Source organism: Peromyscus leucopus, chromosome 4 (genome assembly GCF_004664715.2).
Source record: "Peromyscus leucopus breed LL Stock chromosome 4, UCI_PerLeu_2.1, whole genome shotgun sequence".
Lineage (NCBI taxonomy): Eukaryota > Metazoa > Chordata > Mammalia > Rodentia > Cricetidae > Peromyscus > Peromyscus leucopus.
The window spans coordinates 47,801,229-47,822,121 of NC_051066.1; the positions used below are offsets into that span (position 1 = coordinate 47,801,229).

The following is a 20,893-nucleotide window of genomic DNA, read 5'->3' on the forward strand; positions in this document are numbered from 1 at the left end:
GATCTTTAAAAAAAATTGTTTTAATTTATTTTTATGTGTATAAGTGTTTTGCCTGCATGAATGTCTGTGCCCGGTGCCTTTAGAGGCCGAACAGGATATGAGATCCTCTGAGAATGGAGTTACAGATGGCTGTAAGCCACCAGGTAGGAGCTGGGGATTGAACTTGGGTCCTCTGGAAAAGCAGCAAGTGCTCTTAAGCACTGAGCCATCTCTCCAGCCCCCAAATTAGACCTTCTAAATTTATTTTTTTGTTCTATGTGTATGGGTATTTCACCAGTGTATATGTTTATGCATCATGTTCCTGCCTGATGCTCACAGAGTTGAGAAGCCAGTGTTAGACCCCATAGACCTGGAGTAAGAGACAGTTGTGAGCCCCACATGGGTGCTGGGGATTGAATCCAGGTCCTTTGGGAGAACAACCAGTGTTCTTAACTGCTAAGCCAATCTCTTCAGGCTTCTCAAATCATAGCTTTCAAAGCCTCTATTTATTTATTCATTTATTTAGTTTTTGGGTTTGTTTTGTTTTGTTTTAAGACAGGGTCTCACTATATAGCCCTGGCTATCCTGGAACTCACATAAATCCACCTGCCTCTGCTTCCCAAGTGCTAGGATTAAAGGTGTATGCCACCACCACCCAGCTCTCTCTTTATTTTTAATTTATGTGTGTATACATGCTTGTGTATGCATATGTGTGTTTGAGTGTTTGTGGACATGTGTGTGTGTGTGTGTGTGTGTGTGTGTGTGTGTGTGTAGGTCAGCGATCAATACCAGCTATCCTTTTCAATTGCCCTCTACCTTGTGTTTTGAGGCAGAGTCTCTCATTGAACTTTGCCTGGCTGGAATTACAGGCTCCCACTGCCATGGCAACGTTTTAACAAGGGTGCTAGGGGTCTGAACTCAGGTCTTCTTGCTTGCCTGACAAGTACTCCACTGATGGTCATCTCCTCAGCCCACGCCTCTCTTTACATAAGGCATACCTTTACAAGCTGCACGGCTTCAGGGGCGAAATCACAGCAATAAAGAAAGGCTCCTGGAAAGTTCCTATGCAAACGGAAAAGACATTTAGATCTGAGTCAGACATGTTCAAAGCAGAGAAGGTGTGACAAGCGCTTGTCATTACGGGTCACTTGGAAACCCTTGTCCTGTGTTGAAGGAGCACCTGCCTATGTCTTACCTTCCCCCACGTGGAAACTTCTAAGCCCACCTCCCACCTTGTTCCTCGCTCACCCTATGCCCGGCATGCCCAGCTCTGCCTTCTCCAAGCCCCTCAGAGTCCCGTGCCTCTCATTCTTATATATTTGCAACATGTTTGGCTTTTGAACCTTTCCAGACAGGTGCTGGGGCTCTGGCAGGGCAGAAGAAGCACATATAATTTTATCATGGCATAAACACAATTTCTAAAAGAGAATCAAACTCTAATACACAAATTCTTGGATATCATTTCACGCTATTGTCAAGCATTTATTGAACCTAATATATATATACCAAGCATGAGAATATGAAGTTGGAAATGAGGTTACCTAATTCAAATACTGAGATTGTGGGTTTAGGAGCCAAGCGGCTCTGTTTAGGAATCCTGGATTTGCCACTTACGAATTTGATTTAACTTTTCTGAAAATCAGTTTCCTTATTTACAGCATGTTAATAAAAGAAAAAAGTTTTTTACAGAGGAATGTTTACCCCTACGAAAATCTGGACTAATTTTAATTGGCCTTCAAACTTAAACATTCTGTTTGGCCTTTATCTGAAATCCAGAAATGATGGCTGGACTCTCCATTGTTCATGGGCAGGCAGATACCACAAATTCTGTGGGCCAGTGCCCTTGGTGATCGTTCTCTGTATGCCTGCATCAAACAATCTTCGTGTCATGCTGCTTAGCAAAGGTCTGAATGGCTGAAAACAGGCGAGTGTGTTACTACACAGTGACTGTAGGTACAGGTACGGGTTGGCTCTTGTGGATTTTAAATCTGGGGGTGTGGCTGGTTAGTTTCATACAACGTTTGAAGGAGCGAGAGGACCATCACCCCAAAGTGTCTAAGTATTGGAAGTTTTATAGGGACAAGTTGGCATTGCTAAGTGAGAATCAGCATGGCATAAGGGTTTAAGGGTAGGAATCATGTCAGAAATAAAAAGTACACCAATCTAAAGAGTCCAAACTGGCACATGGCAGGATGTCAAGAGAGGTCCGAAGCACAAGCTAATCCTCTTATTTGATTCAAGAGACATTTCAGGCAAGGTGGACATCTAAGTCAATAAAGAATACAAGCAAAACTACAAATCTGGCAGCCTAGACTTAGGCTGTGCTCTTCGGCTACTTGCTGATAAATACTATAATTCACATACAATTCATCTATTCTGCGGCACCAGGGTCTGCATTCGACTTAAGATCTGTCTAAACAAGTAGAAGTATCACAAATAGGACTTGACTGTGAAAAGTTAACCAGCACTAAATCAAAGTAGAAGATTGCAGCGCTTGGTTTGGTTTGGTTTTTCATTTGTCTCCTATAAAAACGATGCTTTGCTGGGTATGGGGGCACATGACTCTCTACTCCAAGTACTTGTGAGGCTGAGGCAAGAAGATTCAACGTTCAAGGCCAGTTTGGGCCACCGAGTGAGCCTCTGTCTCAAAAAAAGAAAGGAAGAAGCAAGTACATCTTAGGACTTTATTCTAGCATATACTTTGTCATCTTCCATGAAACCCATGTAACTGTGACCTGTGAGCTACTGAGTGCTGTGTGCCTGTGAAATGTGCTCAGTTCACACTCAGATGCACGTGTGATCTGTGGCTAAGGACGGAAGGCCTCTGGAACCAGGCTGCCCTAGGCCTGACACTTTGCTCCAGAATTACTAAGTGATGTGTCTGGAGGATGGCTTCTTAATCTGTGACTCTGTGTCTTCATCTTTAGAGATAAATGTGATGTTTATGGTAGTTGTGAGGGCTGAATGGATCCACATGGGAAGGTCTCTAAAAGACTCATGGCTCAGAAAAACAAGCATTCAACAGATGTCAGCCATTATTATAGCTGTTGCTATTATTCATTTATTTATTTATTTATTTATTTATTTATTTATTTATTTATTGAAATCTGCTTCTGCCTCCCAGGAACTTAAAACTTAGATGACCCTCCAAAAGTGTCTATATAATTCAGAATGTCTTTCTGGACTCTAGTCCAGCTCACACATATGAAAGGCCTGCTATCTACCTCTGAATAGTTACAGAACACCTACTGGACCCAGAACAGTCCAGCAGCTCAAGGAACGCATGTGCCATGTGTCCTATCAAGGTGACAGCCTGACCTCTGAGATGGAATTCTGACTGCATCAGCATCCCAAGCTGCAGCCTTGTGACCACCCAATGACCTTCCAGAGCTTTTCCGTAAAGTCAGCTGACTGCCTTGGCTCTTCTCCCAGAAACTGGTATGCACGTCACTATCACCACAACAGCAGGCAGGCACTGTCTGGTGGAGGTTTAAGGAAGAAATGATCCTTGGAGAATGATCTGACCCCTCAAAATTCCAATAGTCTAATTATGGTGAAACATTCTGAAAGTTTAACACATTAATTCTCCCTTTGGAAGGCTGGCCACTGTTGGGCTTCTAAAGAGGAATTACTTCCCCAGGTTACTAAGCACACTTGTAATCCCAGTAATGGGAGATGAAGACAGAAAAATCTTGTTTGAGGCCAGCCTGGTGTATGTAGCAAGACCTTGTTGGATGAGGAGGGGGGGAAAAGGAATTAAGAAGTGTGTGTTTGGGGGGGGGGGAGCTGAAGGGAAGGGGTGCAGAAGAGGTAGGAACTTAGAACTTTCCATTATGAGTTAACTGAAGAGAGGACACACTAGGCATGGTGCACGCCTTTAATTCCAGCACTCAGGAGGCAGAGGTAGGCCTGGTCTACAGCGTGAGGACAGCCAGGGCTGTGCAGAGAGACCTTGTCTCAAAAACCAGAAAAACAAAAAAAGAAAGGAAGAAAGGACGAGAAAAGAGAAGGGAAAGTACAGCTAACTAATACAAAATTAATAATCAATACCTATTGAGCTCTTACTATATCATACTGTTAGGCTACCTGGAATACACAAAATAGAGAATCAAGAAATTTAAAAATGGCATGCTTAGTAAAATCTTGAGAACAGTCACAGAGTAACACAAGCACTCGCCAGTGTGGGGTCACCAGGGTGTAGGGACCTGGTCATGTGATCCAGGCGAACAGAAAATTGCATCTCAGACACTGGGCAAGGGGAGACAAGAAAATAAACACAAAGGGTAAGAGCACGGCCATTCACCACCACCACCACCCCGCCCCACGCCCGGCCATGGCAACTGCCGGCAGACAACACCAGGGGAGCTCTGTCCGTCACACTAGTGTCCAAGAGCATCAAAGAACAGCCTGAGTGTTGGGAGATGCTTCCTGAATCCAGAAGCCGCATGATGGTCGGCATTATGTTAATAATTGTTGAATCACGGTGGTGGGTGGGTTCATGGAAATTCATTGTACCACTCTTTGCTTTCCAAAATGCTTTTACATAGTTGTAACTGAAAGTTAAAAAGAGGGGCTGGAGAGATGGCTCAGTGGTTAAGGGCACTCACTGACTGCTCTTCCAGAGGTCCTGAGTTCAATTCCCAGCAACCACATGGTGGCTCACAACCACCTGTAATGAGATCTGGTGCCCTCTTCTGGGCTGCAAGGACACATGCAGACAGAACACTGTATACTTAATAAATAAAAATCAATCTTAAAAAAGAAAAAAAGCTCTTAAAAAAAGAAAGTTATAAAGATCATACTGTTAAGTTAAAAAATATGTATGCAGGATGGAAATTGCTGTGTTAGAGTGATGGGATCCCTCACTTCCTCCTGATGGAAGCTCTCTGAAATGTGCTTATGCTGAATTTAGTGGGGGAAATAATATGAAAGTTATTGTGCAAACCTAAAGAAAGATTGGAGAGACCAGAGGAGGTAAAAGGTATAGAGAGTTTTGTAGGGGTGGCCTCATCACAGAAACACTAGAACACCAAGGCGAGACTGGTAGTGACCTCGAAGGGCAGGGAAGGAGGACGTCTGTGTGGTGCTCATCTAGTTCTACTTCCCTGCTTGTGGTCAGCATCACCACTCTGGATGACTCTGAGTCCAGGCACAACGATCTGCTGTGCAAAGGTTGTGTGTGGGGCAGGGGTGGGGGCGGGGACATTGCTCTGGCAACGCTGATGCCGTAAGATGAGGAGTGAGGTGTGTGCTGCAAACCTAGTTCTCTGTGTAAGGTGCCATCTGGTACCCAGGAAGAGCGCACCATGTCTAACGCTAAGCAAAGCACAGCTTGGTGGAAGGATGGAATCTCTTGCTCTTTTCTCATTCTGCCTTCTACATAAACACAAGTTGAAAAACTCCTTCAAACCCATGGCTGCGGAATGCTTTTTCGGAATGCTCCCGGGTTCATATGATGTTAGTCACTAAAATCGTGTCCTTTGAAACTTGCTTTAGTCATGGTTTATATGGGAATTCAGAATTCTTGGCATAGGCATGACAAGGTATTTCCAGAATTTTTCAACACCCATAAATATGTAGATTTTGTAGGGGAAAATACTTAGAACTCACTGCAAGGTGTTCAGGATTGGAAAGACACTATTTCCAGCACCACAGCCAACCTGAAATCGAGAATAAACAAATGTGAAAGCATTACATTTCACTCACAATATTGGATTTTCTCTTTAAAAAACAAACTATTACTAGAGTTCTGGGGATGGCAGAACTTGGGAAACTCAAAGGCCAGAAGAAACAGATCCCAAGAGTAATAAGCGAAGTTTGGCTGTGGAAACCCCTACAATCTGGAGCCCACCAAAGCGCCTCCGACTGGATAACTAAGCACACGACGCTTTGCGACAGCACAGGGGCAATGAGGCGTCTGCAGGGGCTGTGACAGGGGCAGGGCTGCTGAAGTGGACACGGGGGGGGGGGGGGGGGGCGGGGCACAAATACCAGCGCACGCGTCTCAGTGTCTGGAGAGCCGGGGGAGCACTGAGTGGTGAAAAAGACAAACTACAGCAGGTGAGAGGCTCTGGAACTCCACACCTGTGATTCTGGAAGCTCAGGAGGCCGAGGCAAGAAGAAGACTGGGTTATAGCGTGAGTCCAAAACCAGCCTGGGCAACTTAGGGAGACCCTGTCTCAAAATGGGCTGGGTGTAGAACTCTTGTCCACCGTGTTCAAGGCCTTGGGTTCAAACCGCTGTATGAGTGAGCAAGAGAGAAGGCTGGTCTCGAACATGTATGATATTGTCTCTGTCTCCTGAGTGCTGGGGCTGTGGGCACATGTCCCCACGTCTGCTTCTATTAGTATAGTTTCTTAGAGAGCAGTTTGGAAGTCTGCTTTAAGAGCTCTAAGAGTTTCCAAATATTGTAAACTAGTAAATCTAACCCAAGATGGGAAAAGGAAATGGAGGTAAAGACTACAAATGTCTACCCAAAGACATTTGCTGAGAAAACAATGGCAGCAGTTTGACACCAGGGAAGTAAAATTATGGTATCTCACTTGCAAAGTACTGTGCAGCCATGAAAACATTTTTGGAGAACGATTAAAGGCAGACAAGTGCCTATGACGGGATGTTAACTAGTCTCCAAGCTCACCACAGCCTAAACCGAAGCGGAACAAGTGGTTAAATAACTTGTTCGTGGGCTGTCACTGTATCTCTCTTATGTGCTCCTGCAAATTCTCTGTCATCAACAACTATTACTGTGGAATCGGGAAGATGGCCTTTAGATTCAAAAATGGAAAACCACTATCTACACTATACTACAGCAAACTAAACATATTGCTTATTTTTATTTCACTCCAAAAAAGGGTTAAAAAAAAAAAAAGGAGCAACTGCAACTATTAAGACCAAAAGTTTATCAGGACTTAAAAACTGCCTCCAAATTAGAAATTACAGCAAATTAAAAGGGAAAAAAAAGGTAAACAAATGAAATTAAAGCCACAAAGTTAAAACTTGACTGATGAGAGATGCGAGTCCCAAGTCCTGCTTATGCGTGTAAGCACTCGAGTGTTTGGGCAATCTGGACCATTCAGAAATAGTACGGGGTATACACTTCCACACTCCATCACCTCCTGTCCTGTCCCTCGGACACAGTACCTCCAGGATTCGGAAAGTGGCATTGCTACCAGGGAAGCGCCCCGTCTTCCCGGGCCCGTCACTGTGTTCTTCCAAGTCTGGGTTGGGAAAGTTAGGTCTTCCTTTGTTCCCAGGGGCTGAGGAGACACAGCTCTCTCCACAATGGGTTTCTGTTCCCTGCATTCTTGAGAAGTTGCTTCTGATTTGATCCCAGGATGATTCTTCCACTTTCTCTTTAGCGTTTTGATCAACTGGAAGAATTTCAGGAAATTCCCTCAACAGCCAGTTACGATTCTTGAAAAACTTATTCTTATGAGTCTGGTAAAATGTGTCCCAGTATTTGTTAGCATCACTTTCAAACTTAACTAAAACAGAAAGGGGGAAAAAATCCATTTTACTATGAATTGTATTTACTATTGGCTGCTTTTTTGGTAACTAAATACCTTTAATAATTAAATATTTAAGCCAAGTGTGGTGGTGCACACCTTTAATTCCAGCACTTGGGAGGCTGAGGCAGGCAGATCTTTGAGATTGAGGCCAGTCTAGTCTATAGAGTGAGCTCCAGGACAGCCAGGGCTACACAGAGAAACCTGTCTAGAATAACCTAAAATAAAATAAAATAAAAATATCCAATAAAAATACTGTAAATGTATCACATATTGTAGTAGTTGAAAAGAAACTGGCGCCTTAGGCTCATAGGGAGTGGTATTATTTGAAAGGATTAGGAGGTGTGGCGTTCTTGGAGTAGGTGTGGCTTACTGAAGTGTGTCACTGTGGGTGGGCTTTGAGGTTTCAGAAGCCCAAGCCAGGCCCAGTGGCTCTCTCTTTCTGCTGCCTGCTGATCCAGATGTAGAACTCAGCTACCTCTCCAGACTGCCTGCATGCTGCCATAAGAATGGACTAAACCTCTGAACTGTAAGCCAGCCCCAATGAAATGTTTTCCTGTACAAGAGTTGCCATGGTCATGGTGTCGCTTCACAGCAATAGAACACTAACTAAGACACATATATTTATCAATAATTGCATTTCCAATTTAATAAGTTTAATATTACTTAATAATCTAACTTATCTAAGGCTAAAAATACAAAAGTTCATTTAATTTTCTTCAAAATCAACATGTAAGATACTTAATCCAACTCTTAAAAATCGATTTTTCTGTCAATAGTTGGCCATTCCATTTTGTGAGGAATTGAATCTTTGAGAATTGTTTTCTGCAGCCAAGTTTTGAATTTTCTCTCTTTTCTATCTGTCTGTCTGTCTCTCTATTATATATATACATATGTGTGTGTGTCTTATATAATATATATGTCTTATATATATGTCTCATATATAATATATATGTCATATATATTATATATATTATATATATATATATAAAAGACAAGATCTCACTATGTAGCTTTGGCTGGCCTAGAACTTGTTATACAGACCAGGCTGGCCTCAAACTCACAGAGATCTGCCTTCTTCTGCCTCTCGAGTACTGAGGCTAAAGGCATGTACTAACACACCTGGTCTAATAAATGTATTTTCAATCAAGTAGCTGTGTGGCTTTTTATTTTCTTGGAGAAAGTACCCCATCCCCATTGGTCTCTACAAATGCACTTTAAATATGACAAATGTGCATACTGGCAATCAGAAAAGAATGTGTTAATTGTAAGTGACATAACTTTAGAGCAAGAGGGTTCAGTGAGACAGTTTACTCTTCTGGAGTTCCTGGTTCTACATTTGAAGAAAGGAGCTGAAACTGCTTGTAGGGTCCACCCCATAACTTCATCCCCCACAATACCCCCAAATCCAGAGGCATCTCTTTCTATTGCTGTCTCCTAATAGAAGTCTCCAAGAGAGTTACTGATGCTTTCTTAACAGACAGGCTCTTAGTGATATCATCTTTGGGTTAAAGGGGCCACAGTTATGTCAATGGTCTCAGAATTTCAGGCATTTCTTCGTCTCTGTTTCTTCCCATCTCTACCTTGCATTAATGATTCAAGCTAAGCATAGTAACACAGGCCTGTAATTCCAACACTTGGAATGCTGAGGCAGGAGGATCACAAGTTAGAGCTAGCCTGAAATACACAGAGAATTTGGAGCCAGCCTGGACTATATCGAAAAACTCTTGCCTCAAATAAATCATGGCAGCACCTATCTTTAAGCTTAGCACTTGTGATGAGGAAGAAGGTTCACAAGCTCAAACAAAACCAAATAAATGAATGACTAAGTTAATTAAACAAAATAACCTGCTCACTCTGTCTTTTACTGAACAACCATCTCCTGACTCCGATTATGTAACAAGGTTAATCCTTAGACTTAACCCACGGATGAAGAATTCTTTTACCCTAGAAGACAGACTCATGACATTCTAAAGTGCTTTCAAAGTCTGCAAAGCTTCCTAATGGGTGTGTAACGATCTCCAAGGTTTAGTGTTGGAGAAAAGTAAGGCACAGGGCAGTATGTATATTATGCCACCACTAGAAGGGAGGAGGAGGAGGAAGAACACTGCATGTGTACATAAACACGGTGGCACACACACTCACACACTTACTAGTATAGATAAAAACAGCACCGGACATGATGGCCCATGCCTGTAATCCCAGTACTGGGGAGGCTGAAGCAGAGGACTGTCATGAGTTCAAATCCAGCCTGGCTACACTGCAACACTGCCACAAACAAACAACAAACAAACAAACAACAAAACCAAACAAGCAAATTTTAAAAACCTGTGGTTTAACTGAGAATCTTTGTTTAGTTTTGATTCATGTGAATTTACTATGGATTCCCAAATTACACTAAACCACAAATAAAAATAATGGACTGCTTTCATTTGTAATTCCAAAGAGACTCAACCTGTGAATCATGTAGCTGCCTGTAGTCCGTCTCCTTCACTTCATGACTGTCCTGAATCCTTCATAGTTTTCCTTCATTTTTATCCATATGGCTTTGTCCCATAGGCCTTCCTGCATCCAGGCACATGCTTCCTGAGTCTGCTCTGGCAGCAGACGTAAAGACAGGCATTCCATTTGCATTTAAGGTCTGAGAAATGGCAGTGGGCCCTATAACTAAAAGGAATTGTGTGCTTTTTTTTTTTTTTTTTTTTGAGACAGGGTTTCTCTGTGTAGCTTTGCGCCTTTCTGAACTCACTTGTAGCCAGCTGTCTCGAACTCACAGAGATCCGCCTGCCCCTGCCTCCCGAGTGCTGGGATTAAAGGCGTGCGCCACCACCGCCCGGCAATTGTGTGCTTTTAAGTCTAAACCATCATCTCATCTGCATTAACCAAAGGAAGCCTATTTATGGTTAGTCCAAAAGTGCATATTTATCTTGAAAATGGTTCTGTGTTCACTTTTAACAATCAGAGTGCACCTGTGTACTGTGCAAGAAAACAAAACAACGTTCTGAAAATTAGACTCAGGAGGAAATAAAAACTTCCAGATTTCCCAAGGGTTTTCTTACGACTTCTTGTCTTCCTTTGTCTTAGAAACTCTCTTTGTCACTCACTCTGTGCAGACAGATTTTGTACCTAAGAAAAAGCAGCCCAAAGACCTACATTTAAGGCTAACAAGGCCCACATTTAGTCAAATCTATAGGATTTGGTTTTCCAATATGAAGCTACTTATGAAGTGAATTTGAGATGAATCACCATTAACTAGAATTTAATACCACACCATGGCTAATCTCAAGATGAACTCCCCTAACAATTAACCAGGGTAGAATAGGAATTCGAAGAGAAATATGACAAAAATATGTGCAAAGAGTTCTATTTATTACAGGAAAGAAGTGACAACTAACTCAAATGTGCAGTCTGGAAATGAGCAAGCAAACTATGTGGGCCAAAACTGGGCAGACACGCAGCATCTGAAACATACAGGATACAAACAAGAAAAGCATTCATACAACAGCTAAGACACTGGTGGCAACTCTGGCATTTTATTTATTTATTCATTCATTTCATTCATTCATTCATTTGTTTTTTTTTTTTTTTTTTGAGACAGGGTTTCTCTGTGTAGTTTTGGAGTCTGTCCTGGAACTCACTCTGTGGACCAGGCTGTCCTCGAACTCACAGAGATCTGTCTGCCTCTGCCTCCCAAGTGCTGGGATTAAAGGCACGCGCCACCACCACCCGGCCCTTACATTTATTTTATATTCATTCATAGTGGATGGAAGTTTTGAATAGGGCAGTATAACAATTATTAGCTAGCTCTATCGTTTGCAAAGCTGTTGGCAAAGATGAAGAACAGCAAGGGGGCGCTGGGGAGATGCTCTGCAAACACAAGGCCCTGAGTGCAAATCCCCAGCACCCACAGGAAAACCTTGCACAGGTGTGCATGTCTGTAACATCAGCACTGGGGGGTGGAAACAGGTAGATCCCAAGAACTCATCGGCTGGTAAACCAGCCTACTCAAAAAACTACAACCAACCAACTAACCAAGCAAACAAACAAACAAGCAGGAAACAGTGGACTTCCGGATTACTGACAATAAGGCTAAGTGTGCTAGAGGAAGACATCTAGCCTCCTGCTGCAGCTTCTACATGCCCACATATGTGCATATGCATTTGCACACTTACATGCATGTAACACATACACACACACACACAATCTCATATGAATTAATCTATTCATCTTGCTAACTTCTTTTAATGAGAATTAGCATATTTGTACAGCCTGTTTAAGCCCCCATATATGTGTGTGTGTGTATAAATATACATATATATGAATTTATGGAAAACAAGCATTACCAGTTATTAATCTATAATGATGTGGCTGTAATAAGTTACATTCAAATAAAAAAAACACATTGGGCACCTATATTCAACCCTAGCTGGGCATAGTGGTGCACCCCTTTAATCCCAGGCCTCAAGAGACAGAGGCAAGGGCAGAGGCAGGCATACCTCTCTGAGTTCCAGGCCAGGCAGGCCTTCATAGTGAGGCCCTGTTTCAAAAACCAAACCAAACCAAACCAAAAATGAAACAAACAAAAAACTCCAACAGTGACCCACAGAAACACCCAGTTTCAAGCTCTACATCGACTGCTTTTCTTAAGTGTTTCCCATTTACTCCTAACAGTATCATTACCTAGTGTTCTGCTTACTGGCCTGGCCGAATTCCCTCCTTGTCCTAATCTTGTTTATCTTTGGGAACAGGATGTCTTAAGGCCAGAAGTTCCTCTTCAGGTGGGTTAGCCAAAACCAACTGGCACTAAGATAGCTGACGGTGCTTTCTGGAAGCCTGTTCTTAGTGATCTAATTTACATACTAAGTGACACCCTACAGGCTGCCTTGGTAAGAATCACCACACTCTAGAAGATGTGACAGTGCCCGGGAACTGCCATTCCCAGAAACAGCATAGCTATTCCTCCCTACACTGACCTCTTCTTCCCATTAACTAACTGCATAAACAGTGGGCTCCACTGTCACGTTTTCATACACGGATATAAAGCTCTTTAATCATAGTCACCCACTAGTCTTTCTTGTCCTATTCCTCCCCCTTGCCCCCCTCTTCTCCCCTTCATTTCACTTATCCCAAATCCAGGGCTTCCCTACCCACCACGGAATGAGATCTGTGAGCCCCAAACTCCCGCTTGTCTGTGTTTTGGACATTGAACAAACTTGGATTCTTCCCATGAAGCTTCATTTTTACCTTCTGGCTTTGCCACACCAAATGGAGAAAGGAAGGAAAGAAGAGAAAAGGGAGAGGCGGGGAGGGAGGAGGGAGAATGTGTGTGTGTGGGGGAAAGAATGAGAATGAGCCGACCATGGGGGAAGCCAACAATTTGGGGTTAACAATATCTTTCATATAGACAGTATTATTACAATTTAAAGACAAGAAATTCAGTGTCAAAAGGCATGAGATTTCCCCCTCCAAGGTCACCCGGCCAGGAAGTGTCAGGACCTGGGTTAAGTCGGTCAGACTCCAGAACCTGTGGCTCTTGGCCATCACACAGCACCATCTCCCTCTACAAAGTTAGCATGTGCTCCCTCCAAAATATCCCTAAAGATAGTCTGTTTTTCTGACTCTTATTTTCTCCCCAATTACAAAGCACCAAGTTGAAATTAAAACCTCAATGCAAGCTGTAATAAGTGCATTGTAAAAGCAATGCTGCTGGAGTCAGCTTTCAGAGAGAGGTGAGTACAGCATCAAGCCCAGTTCTCTGACTGAGATAACATACAAGCTGGATGAAGTTACAGGACGAAGTCGTGCTTAGCAGCGGAACCACACACTGGTCTATGGGCACAGGTTGGTTTGTCGGGCAGACACAAAGCTGGATGTCTTCCACCAATGCTGGCAAGTCCGTGGTTCCCGGGACTTCAGAGAAGCCAATCAACTTCATCACAATTACGGACCTGAGACAATAAGCACCTCCAGTGTCTGAGTGAATTTCAGGAACTGAAAGTGTGCCTGTAAGGACAGGGAATTACAGGTGCCGTTCTCGAACCATGACAGGAAAACTTCAGGCTCACCTCTAACTGCCACCAGTTCAGGCCAGGACCCACAAAGAGTCTACACACTGTGGGAAAGCTGAGCTGCCCTGACATTTAACAGGTGTATGATGACAAATTTTCCTTGGAGGAACATCTTTTTCTTTTGTTGTCCTAGGTTGCTAGCTGTCCAGAATAAACTATCCTGTGCCAATGCCAACAAAAGGGTTATAGTGATCTGTTTCGGCATACCCCGATGAGGGACGTTCTCAATTCTTCATTTATTAAGTTCCATACAGCTGAGTAGAACAAGGAATATAGCACGCTAACCACACTTACAGGTTCACCAGTCATCTGAATCGCCCTGAACATCATAACTGAAAAACCAAATTGAACCATTTATGTATCTGGCATATATGATGTGATTAATATGAATTATGAAAATTTATTCTAAGTTGCTATGTAAAAAAGTAATTTAAAGTTATTTTTGCACATCAATTACGCAAATACCTGAACTCTCAAAGTTGGAAATTTCCACATGTCATTGAAGGAAGTTCACTGTCTAATAAAAGAGAACTCTTAAAATTATAAAAATAAAAATGTAATTCTAAGGGCACTGCATGGAACTTTCAGCAGCCAACGTCTTCTTAGAGGCAGGCACACTACATTTATCAGCACTGTGTAGAACTATTCTGTTGTTTCTTTTTTCCCCTTCATCTAGAACATTCTCTTCAGTGGTAACACATTCACAGCACAAAAGTGTAGACTCTTGTTATCTGCTAGGTATAGACAACTTTCCCTAGGTATGACTTTATTTACAAAGACATTTTAAAGTTGAAATAGCAGCTGCTGTTGTTATTGAGTTTTAAAAACCCATTACACTTGCTATACGACCAGCTGACATATAGCACACTGGAGATCTTTTTAAGGAAATTATAAAATATAATCCTGTTAACTCAAAAAAATGCTGATTATATCTTTTTTATTTCTCTGGGTTAACCCAGTTTTAAAAGAAATATGAGCTATAATAACATTGAAAAGTAATTAGGAAAAGAAAACGTGGAATTAAAAATCATTAATCTGGGCAATCTAATTGAAAGAAATATTGCTAACTAGAGCCTGGATACTATACATTTTCATTATACAAATGAGCCCATAGCCATTCGGCAGCAAAAGGCGATCATCTGTCATGCCGAAGATCTTATTTTCAGATTGTGAGGCTGTTTTCTAACTTCTGTTTTCACCAAGGGCTCTGACGATAGGTGAGAAATGGAAGAAGAGGGAGGGACATACAGAAACCAAAAGAGATGGGACAGGGTTGGCTAGCTTGGAAGAACAGCCAGTATGTCCTCCCAGTGGCATTAATAAAGGAGATAAGATCAATAAACAGTGCGCCTCCTCTACAATACTCTGCAGATGGAACCCTTTGTGATGGCAGAGAATTGGCTCTTTCAGACACTCGAGGAGTCTCTTAGACAGGAAAAGACGGTGGCTAGGTCAAAGCTTCTTTAGGGCTCTCACTAAAGGGCAGAGCCGAGTAATCTATTCCTTTGACCCATAGTCATCAGAGGCATGCAAGAGCGAACAAGAAGCCTCTCACTGTGCTTCCCCAGAACAGTTTTCCTTCCTGGCCACCTTCCTGGCAGTCTTAGCTACATCTTTCTTTAAATATAAGATAGTCCCCCAAAGCATGTTTTCCTGCAGCGTGGTCCCCCAACACTCAGAGCCCAGAGCACTGAGCAGAGGCACGCAGAGGAAACTCAGAACAAATCTCTACTTCTCTGAGTTATTTTGAAATGGAATCTTTAGTTCTATATCTTTACAGTAGCCAGGAAAATACTTAGAAGACTGTCATAGTAAAAGCAAATCAAATGTCTCAAAGTGGTACCGCAGGCCTTCGAGTCCGCCTTTCCTCTTCTACAGAGAGGCCAGTCATCACCTTTCTATTTTGGTCACACTATGGTTCTGTAGGAACTGTCGTTTTCCTTTACTGCGGTTTCTGAGGCACTAAAATAACCTCATTAGCTTCACTCAAGTTCATTGTTAACACAAATAGGACAAAGTAGGCGGCCACAGAGAACTTTAACATTATCAGCCCTGCTCTATTTAAGTTCTGAACAAAATATTCAAAAGGAAGTTAAGAAAAAAAATTCCTGGTTTTTCATATTATTAGGATAATGTGCAAATAGTACTATGGGTAAGTTTTAATTTCCTGGAAATGAATTAAAACAACTGATAATGTTGGTCTTAGTTCAGTCTGGAGTCTCTGCCACATCCAGGTGGCCACTAGCAGAAGCCTGAGTAATGTGGAAAATATGTCTGCGCTGCTGCTGGCAAAGAAGCGAGGTTATACTTCCTCAGAACAGTGACAGAGTTCCTGTGAAGGAATGTGAGGCTGGCTGACTTCAGGCCACACCGCCCTGGTATACACTCTCAAGTCCAATCCCAACACTCCTTGGCCGCCTTCCACTCCAGACTGCCCAGTTAGAGCTCATAAAAATAGAATAATTCCACTGGGGTCAGAGGCTCGTCTTTCCTGTCCAGCTAGGATCCCCTGATGCTGAGGGAGAGGGCCTGGAACTAAGGAGTAAAAAGCAGTGATAGAGGATATGATAGGTCACCAACTACTCCAGAGCAAGGGAGGCTGGCACTGCTCCTTTGCCTGCTAAAGGCTGAGGCTGTCACATTATCTTAAGTCTCTCCAGGTACCTTTGCCTCATCATTTCAACTGTGTTTCTCTTGACATGCACTACGTGCCTTACAAGGAAGACTGCAAATATTTTTCCCTGGGAAGTTTCTGGATAGCTGGTCAACCTAGGTCTGGAATTCCAGTGTTGGAAGAGCCTTTCTATAAAGTGCCAGATAGGTATTTAGTCTTTATGTGACATTTACAGTCTCTTTGAACCAAAGAGCTCAAAAGCAATCACAGACAGTATGTCAACAAGTGAGCATGCCTGTGTTCTAATGAAACTTTATTGATAAAAACATGCTGCAGGTCGGGGAGAGGGCTCAGTGGATAAAATGCCTATGTAAGAGTTCAACTCCTCAGACCGGAGTTCAGATCTTTAGAACTCACATAAAAGGTGTGGCAGCTGATTGTAATCACAACACCAGAGAGGCAGAGCAGAGGTCTGCCTGGGCAGGCTTGCTAGCTAGACTAGCCAGAATCTGCAAGTTCCAACTTTAGCAAGAGACTTTGCTTCAATAAATAAAGTGGAGAGCTACCGAGGAAGACACACATATCAATTTCAGACCTATATACACCCGTGAGCATGCAAACCGCTCACAAACAAAACCTCAGTAAGCTGGGTTTGGTGCACAGACACCACCACCACCTGCTGACCCCAGTCTGCTCTGAGACGTGGATATCACCACGGAGTGATCAAGAAAGCAGAATGATCCCCTCAAACAAAGCTGGCATGGCGGGGGGAGCAGCTGCTCTCTGAGAGGTCTGAGGGGATGGAATAGTTCCAGGAAGCGGCTATGCTCCTGGTGACCTGTCTCTCCACGTCAGTGCTAACAGTGATTCGAAATCTGGTAAACGATGTGAAAACTCTTGTGAATTACATAAATTTCTGTATATATTTGTGACTTCAATAAATTATTTCTTTTTGACTTTTGAGATGGGATTTTACCAGGTAGCTCAAGCTAGCCCCAAATTCACTATGTAGCTCAGGCTTGCCTCAAACTCATAGCAATTCTCCTATCTTGGTCTCCTAAGTGCTCGGATCACAGATGTGCACCACCATGCTTGGCTCTAATGGACTATTATTTTAAGAAAGAAAGAAATCCAGGCATCCTAAGCACCTGGAAGGCAGAGGCAGGAGGATCACTGCAAACTGGAGGCTGCTTTGGTTTACGTTCTGAGTTTAGGCCAGCCAGTGCCGCACAGTGCTGAGTCAGTTCAGTTGGTAAAGAGCTGGCCCTGTAAGGAGCTTCGTCCCCATCACTCGTGGGGGACAAGCATCACTGCGCACAGTGGCAGGAGCTTGTAACTCGGTACCAGGGATGCAGTGCCATGCTTGCTTCTCCAGCATGAGGACCTGAGCTGATCTACAGAAGCTACATTAAAAATGAACAAATAACAACAACAAAGCCTGGCATGGGGGCGCACACTTATAACCCCAGCAGTGAGGAGCAGGGGTAGGTGGGGCCCTGGGGTTCCCTGGCTGCCAGCCCAGCCTCCTTGATGAGGCCTAGGCTAGTGAGAAACCCTGCCTGATCCCCTCCCCCGCAAAGGTGAACAGCATCTGAGGAACAGCACTCTAGGTGGCCCTCTGGTCTCCATGCACATGCTCACACATGTGCACCCGTGCACATGAACATACTTACACACATATACATGCAAACACCTGTAGCTAGAGTTTTCTGCCTGGCCCACAGTCAGGACAAATCTTTGTCACCCGCCAGTCCACAGCCGCTCAGACCCAACCAAGTGAACACAGAGACTTATATTGCTTACAAACTGTAATGCTAACCTAAATAGTTCCATAAATCTATACCTTGCCACGTGGCTGGTGGCTTACCGGCATCTTCGCATGCTGCTGTCATGGCGGTGACTGCAGTGTCTCTCCGCCTCAGCCTTCCGCTTCCCAGAACACCTACTTCCTACACTGGCCAATCACCAATCAGAGCAATTTGACATACGACGTACAGAGGAAGGAGAGGTTTCAAAGAGGAAATCATCTTAGGAAAAATAAAGTAGAAGATGGTATACAGCAGTCAGGGAGAGTGACTAGGGGACCCCATCATGCAGTTCCATAGACACTGACCACTTTCAGCTGACATTTTCAGCGTGTTAATTTGGAGAGGGGGTGGGGTTTCAAACAGGGTTTCTCTGTGTAACAGCTCTAGCTCTCCTGTAGAACCAGGTTGGCCTCTACCTCAGAGATTCACCTGCCTCTGCCTCAAAGCTAGGATTAAAGGCGTGCGCCACCACTGCCTGGCCTCAGTGTGCTATTTTTAAAAACTGTGGCTCAAAACACATAAGATGGAGCATCTTAGCTATTCTTAAATGCATGGTCTCATAGTGTTAGGTGTGTTCACACTGTTGTGAAACAGACATCTGGAATCCATCCTAAATGCCAACTCTAACACGGTTACATCGCTCTTCCTTTCCACCTACCCAGTCTTTGGCCTCACTACTACGTAGCATGTTTTATTACCTGTTTATCTGCAGTAGCCCCAGCCACCTCTGGGAAATGGCTGCTGAATCCATGTCCCCAGAATATCTGGACATTGTTACATTATTACCCAGATACTAGCATGGCACTGTTCTTTCCTCTAAGGCTAAACTTACTTTTCATTAACTTATGAACAGGATGCTCTTTAACAGTACTGCCTGTTTTAAACACTTGTGTTTTGATTGTGTTTATCTTTTGCTTATCATGGAGACTGCTGCCGTGAACATGCAATGCATGTATCTTTTTGAGTGTGCGCTTTGAATCTTTCGGGACATATCCTAAAAGTGAACTGATGATAGGGGAGTACTATTTTAAATCTTTAAAAAAGTTTTATTTTATTTGTGTGAGTGTTTGCCTGAGTATATGTAAGTGCCCCGCATACAAGCCTGGTGCCCGTGGAGGTCAGAAGAGTGTTAGTCTCCTAGAACTGGAGTTATAGGCAGTCGTTAGCAGCATGTGGGTGCTGGGACCTGAACCAGAGTCCTGTGCAAGAGCAGCCAGTACAGCAGTCACTCTTAACTGCTGAGCCGTCTCTCCAACCTCTTTAAGTTTTAGGAGTCTCACAACGGCTTCCATGGCGGCTGTACCATTCACATCAAATGTACACCAGGGCTCCTGTTTCTCTGCATCATTTTCAACACTTGTCATTTTCTAGGAGTTTAATAGTAGTCCACACCAAACTTCAGAAGTGATTTATGAAGTTGTCGAGGCCTTCCCTGAGGGAAACTCTGAACACAAACCCTCTCAGTGTAATTGCTTTCGATCCCCGTTCAGTCGTTCAGTCGGGGGAAGAGCTTGCTGCACAGGCAGGAAGACCCCTTAGGATTCCAGGTGTGGTGGCATGCTTCTGTGACCCCAGAGCTGGGACAGGGCGGGGTTGGGGGTGGGGGTGGAGACAGAGCTCACTGTCCAGCAGTCTGCCTGATTTAGTGAGCTCCAGGGTCAGTGACAGACCTTGTCTCAAAAAAACAGGGTGGAGAGTGAGAGAGGAAGACACTTGAAATTGACCTCTGACCCCACCCCACGCACACGAGTGAGTGCCCCCCCACATTCTCTCTCTCTCTCTCTGTCTCTCTCTCTGTCTCTGTCTCTGTCTGTCTTTCTCTGTCTCTCTCTCACTTTCTCTCTCCCTTATCCCAAAAGGCCACCAATATTTTGATATGATTTTTTTCTTCTTCAAGTTTATGAATTTGTTAGAAGTTTCTAGCAAGTGAAATGCACAAAAACACACTGAAAGTGGCATGGCTCGAAGGAGATTTTAAAGTTATATTTTCATATCTTGCTTAAAATGCCACCCATATGTATATCTCCCACAAAAAGCAATATGACTACCAAAAGACCAATTACAGGGTGAATACATAATGTATTTCATTAATTTTGGTCCCACTCCAAGGGAAGAACTGGAATCCCACCAAAGGGAGTTAAGTGGGCTGACCGGCTGGGGTGTCAGCTAAGACCTCTCCAATGCAGAGACGTGATGGGGAGCCAGCCTTACCTTGTTCTTCCGGAGCAACTCGTGTGGCTGAGTTTTCCTCTACTTTTTTTCTGGCTGCTGCTTCTTCTTCTTCAGACCACTGCATGTGATCCCTATCAAGGGGGAAAAAGACAGCAAAACACGGTTGGCGAGTAGGAAGGCAGAGCCCACTGCCTGGGCACTCCATCTCACATCCTAGGCCAAGCCGTACAAAGTGACTCCATGTGCTAAGTGCCACCCTGCAACCCCCACAGGTTTTCTGTTTGAATCTGACTGTGGGATAAGCCAGCCACCTTTGGGAAATGACTGCGTTAGTCACGTCCTCAGCACATTCCAGTACATGACTGTCTGCAGGCTGATATGGTACGACATGTTCTTCTGAGGAGAAACCTACTGCCTTCTGTTAACTTCAGAACATGGCAACATTCTGATACTCCAGTGCCAGAAATGTGTGCGAGCACATGAGTGCACACCTGTGCATGTATGGTTTTTTTTTTTTTTTTTTTAATGTGGACATGTCAATATCAGCTGTCTCCCTTTATCACTCTATTCTGGATTTTTTTAAGATTTATTTATTTATTTATTTTATGTAGATGATTGCTCTAGCTGCATGTATGCCTTTAAGCCAGAAGAGGGCATCAGATCCCACTACAGATGGTTGTGAGCCACCATGTGGTTGCTGGGAATTGAACTCAGGACCTCTGGAAGAGCAGCATGCTCTTAACCAGA

The 20,893-nt window shown here is 43.5% G+C and overlaps 1 protein-coding gene across 3 annotated transcripts in view; it reads right to left on the reverse strand.

Annotated features, from left to right (window-relative positions):
* Positions 1-20,893, reverse strand: part of Mettl8 (methyltransferase like 8) — a 93,111-nt gene that overhangs the window by 9,060 nt on the left and 63,158 nt on the right. For 2 of the 3 annotated variants that reach the window (XM_028885758.2, XM_028885755.2), the window contains 4 exons: positions 20,186-20,277; positions 7,120-7,463; positions 5,590-5,639; positions 978-1,041 (listed from right to left, as the gene is read on the reverse strand). In XM_028885758.2, coding sequence (XP_028741591.1) covers positions 978-1,041; positions 5,590-5,639; positions 7,120-7,463; positions 20,186-20,277 — 550 coding nt within the window. The remainder of the gene's footprint in view (positions 1-977; positions 1,042-5,589; positions 5,640-7,119; positions 7,464-20,185; positions 20,278-20,893) is intronic. The other variant, XM_028885757.2, reaches the window with a different exon arrangement.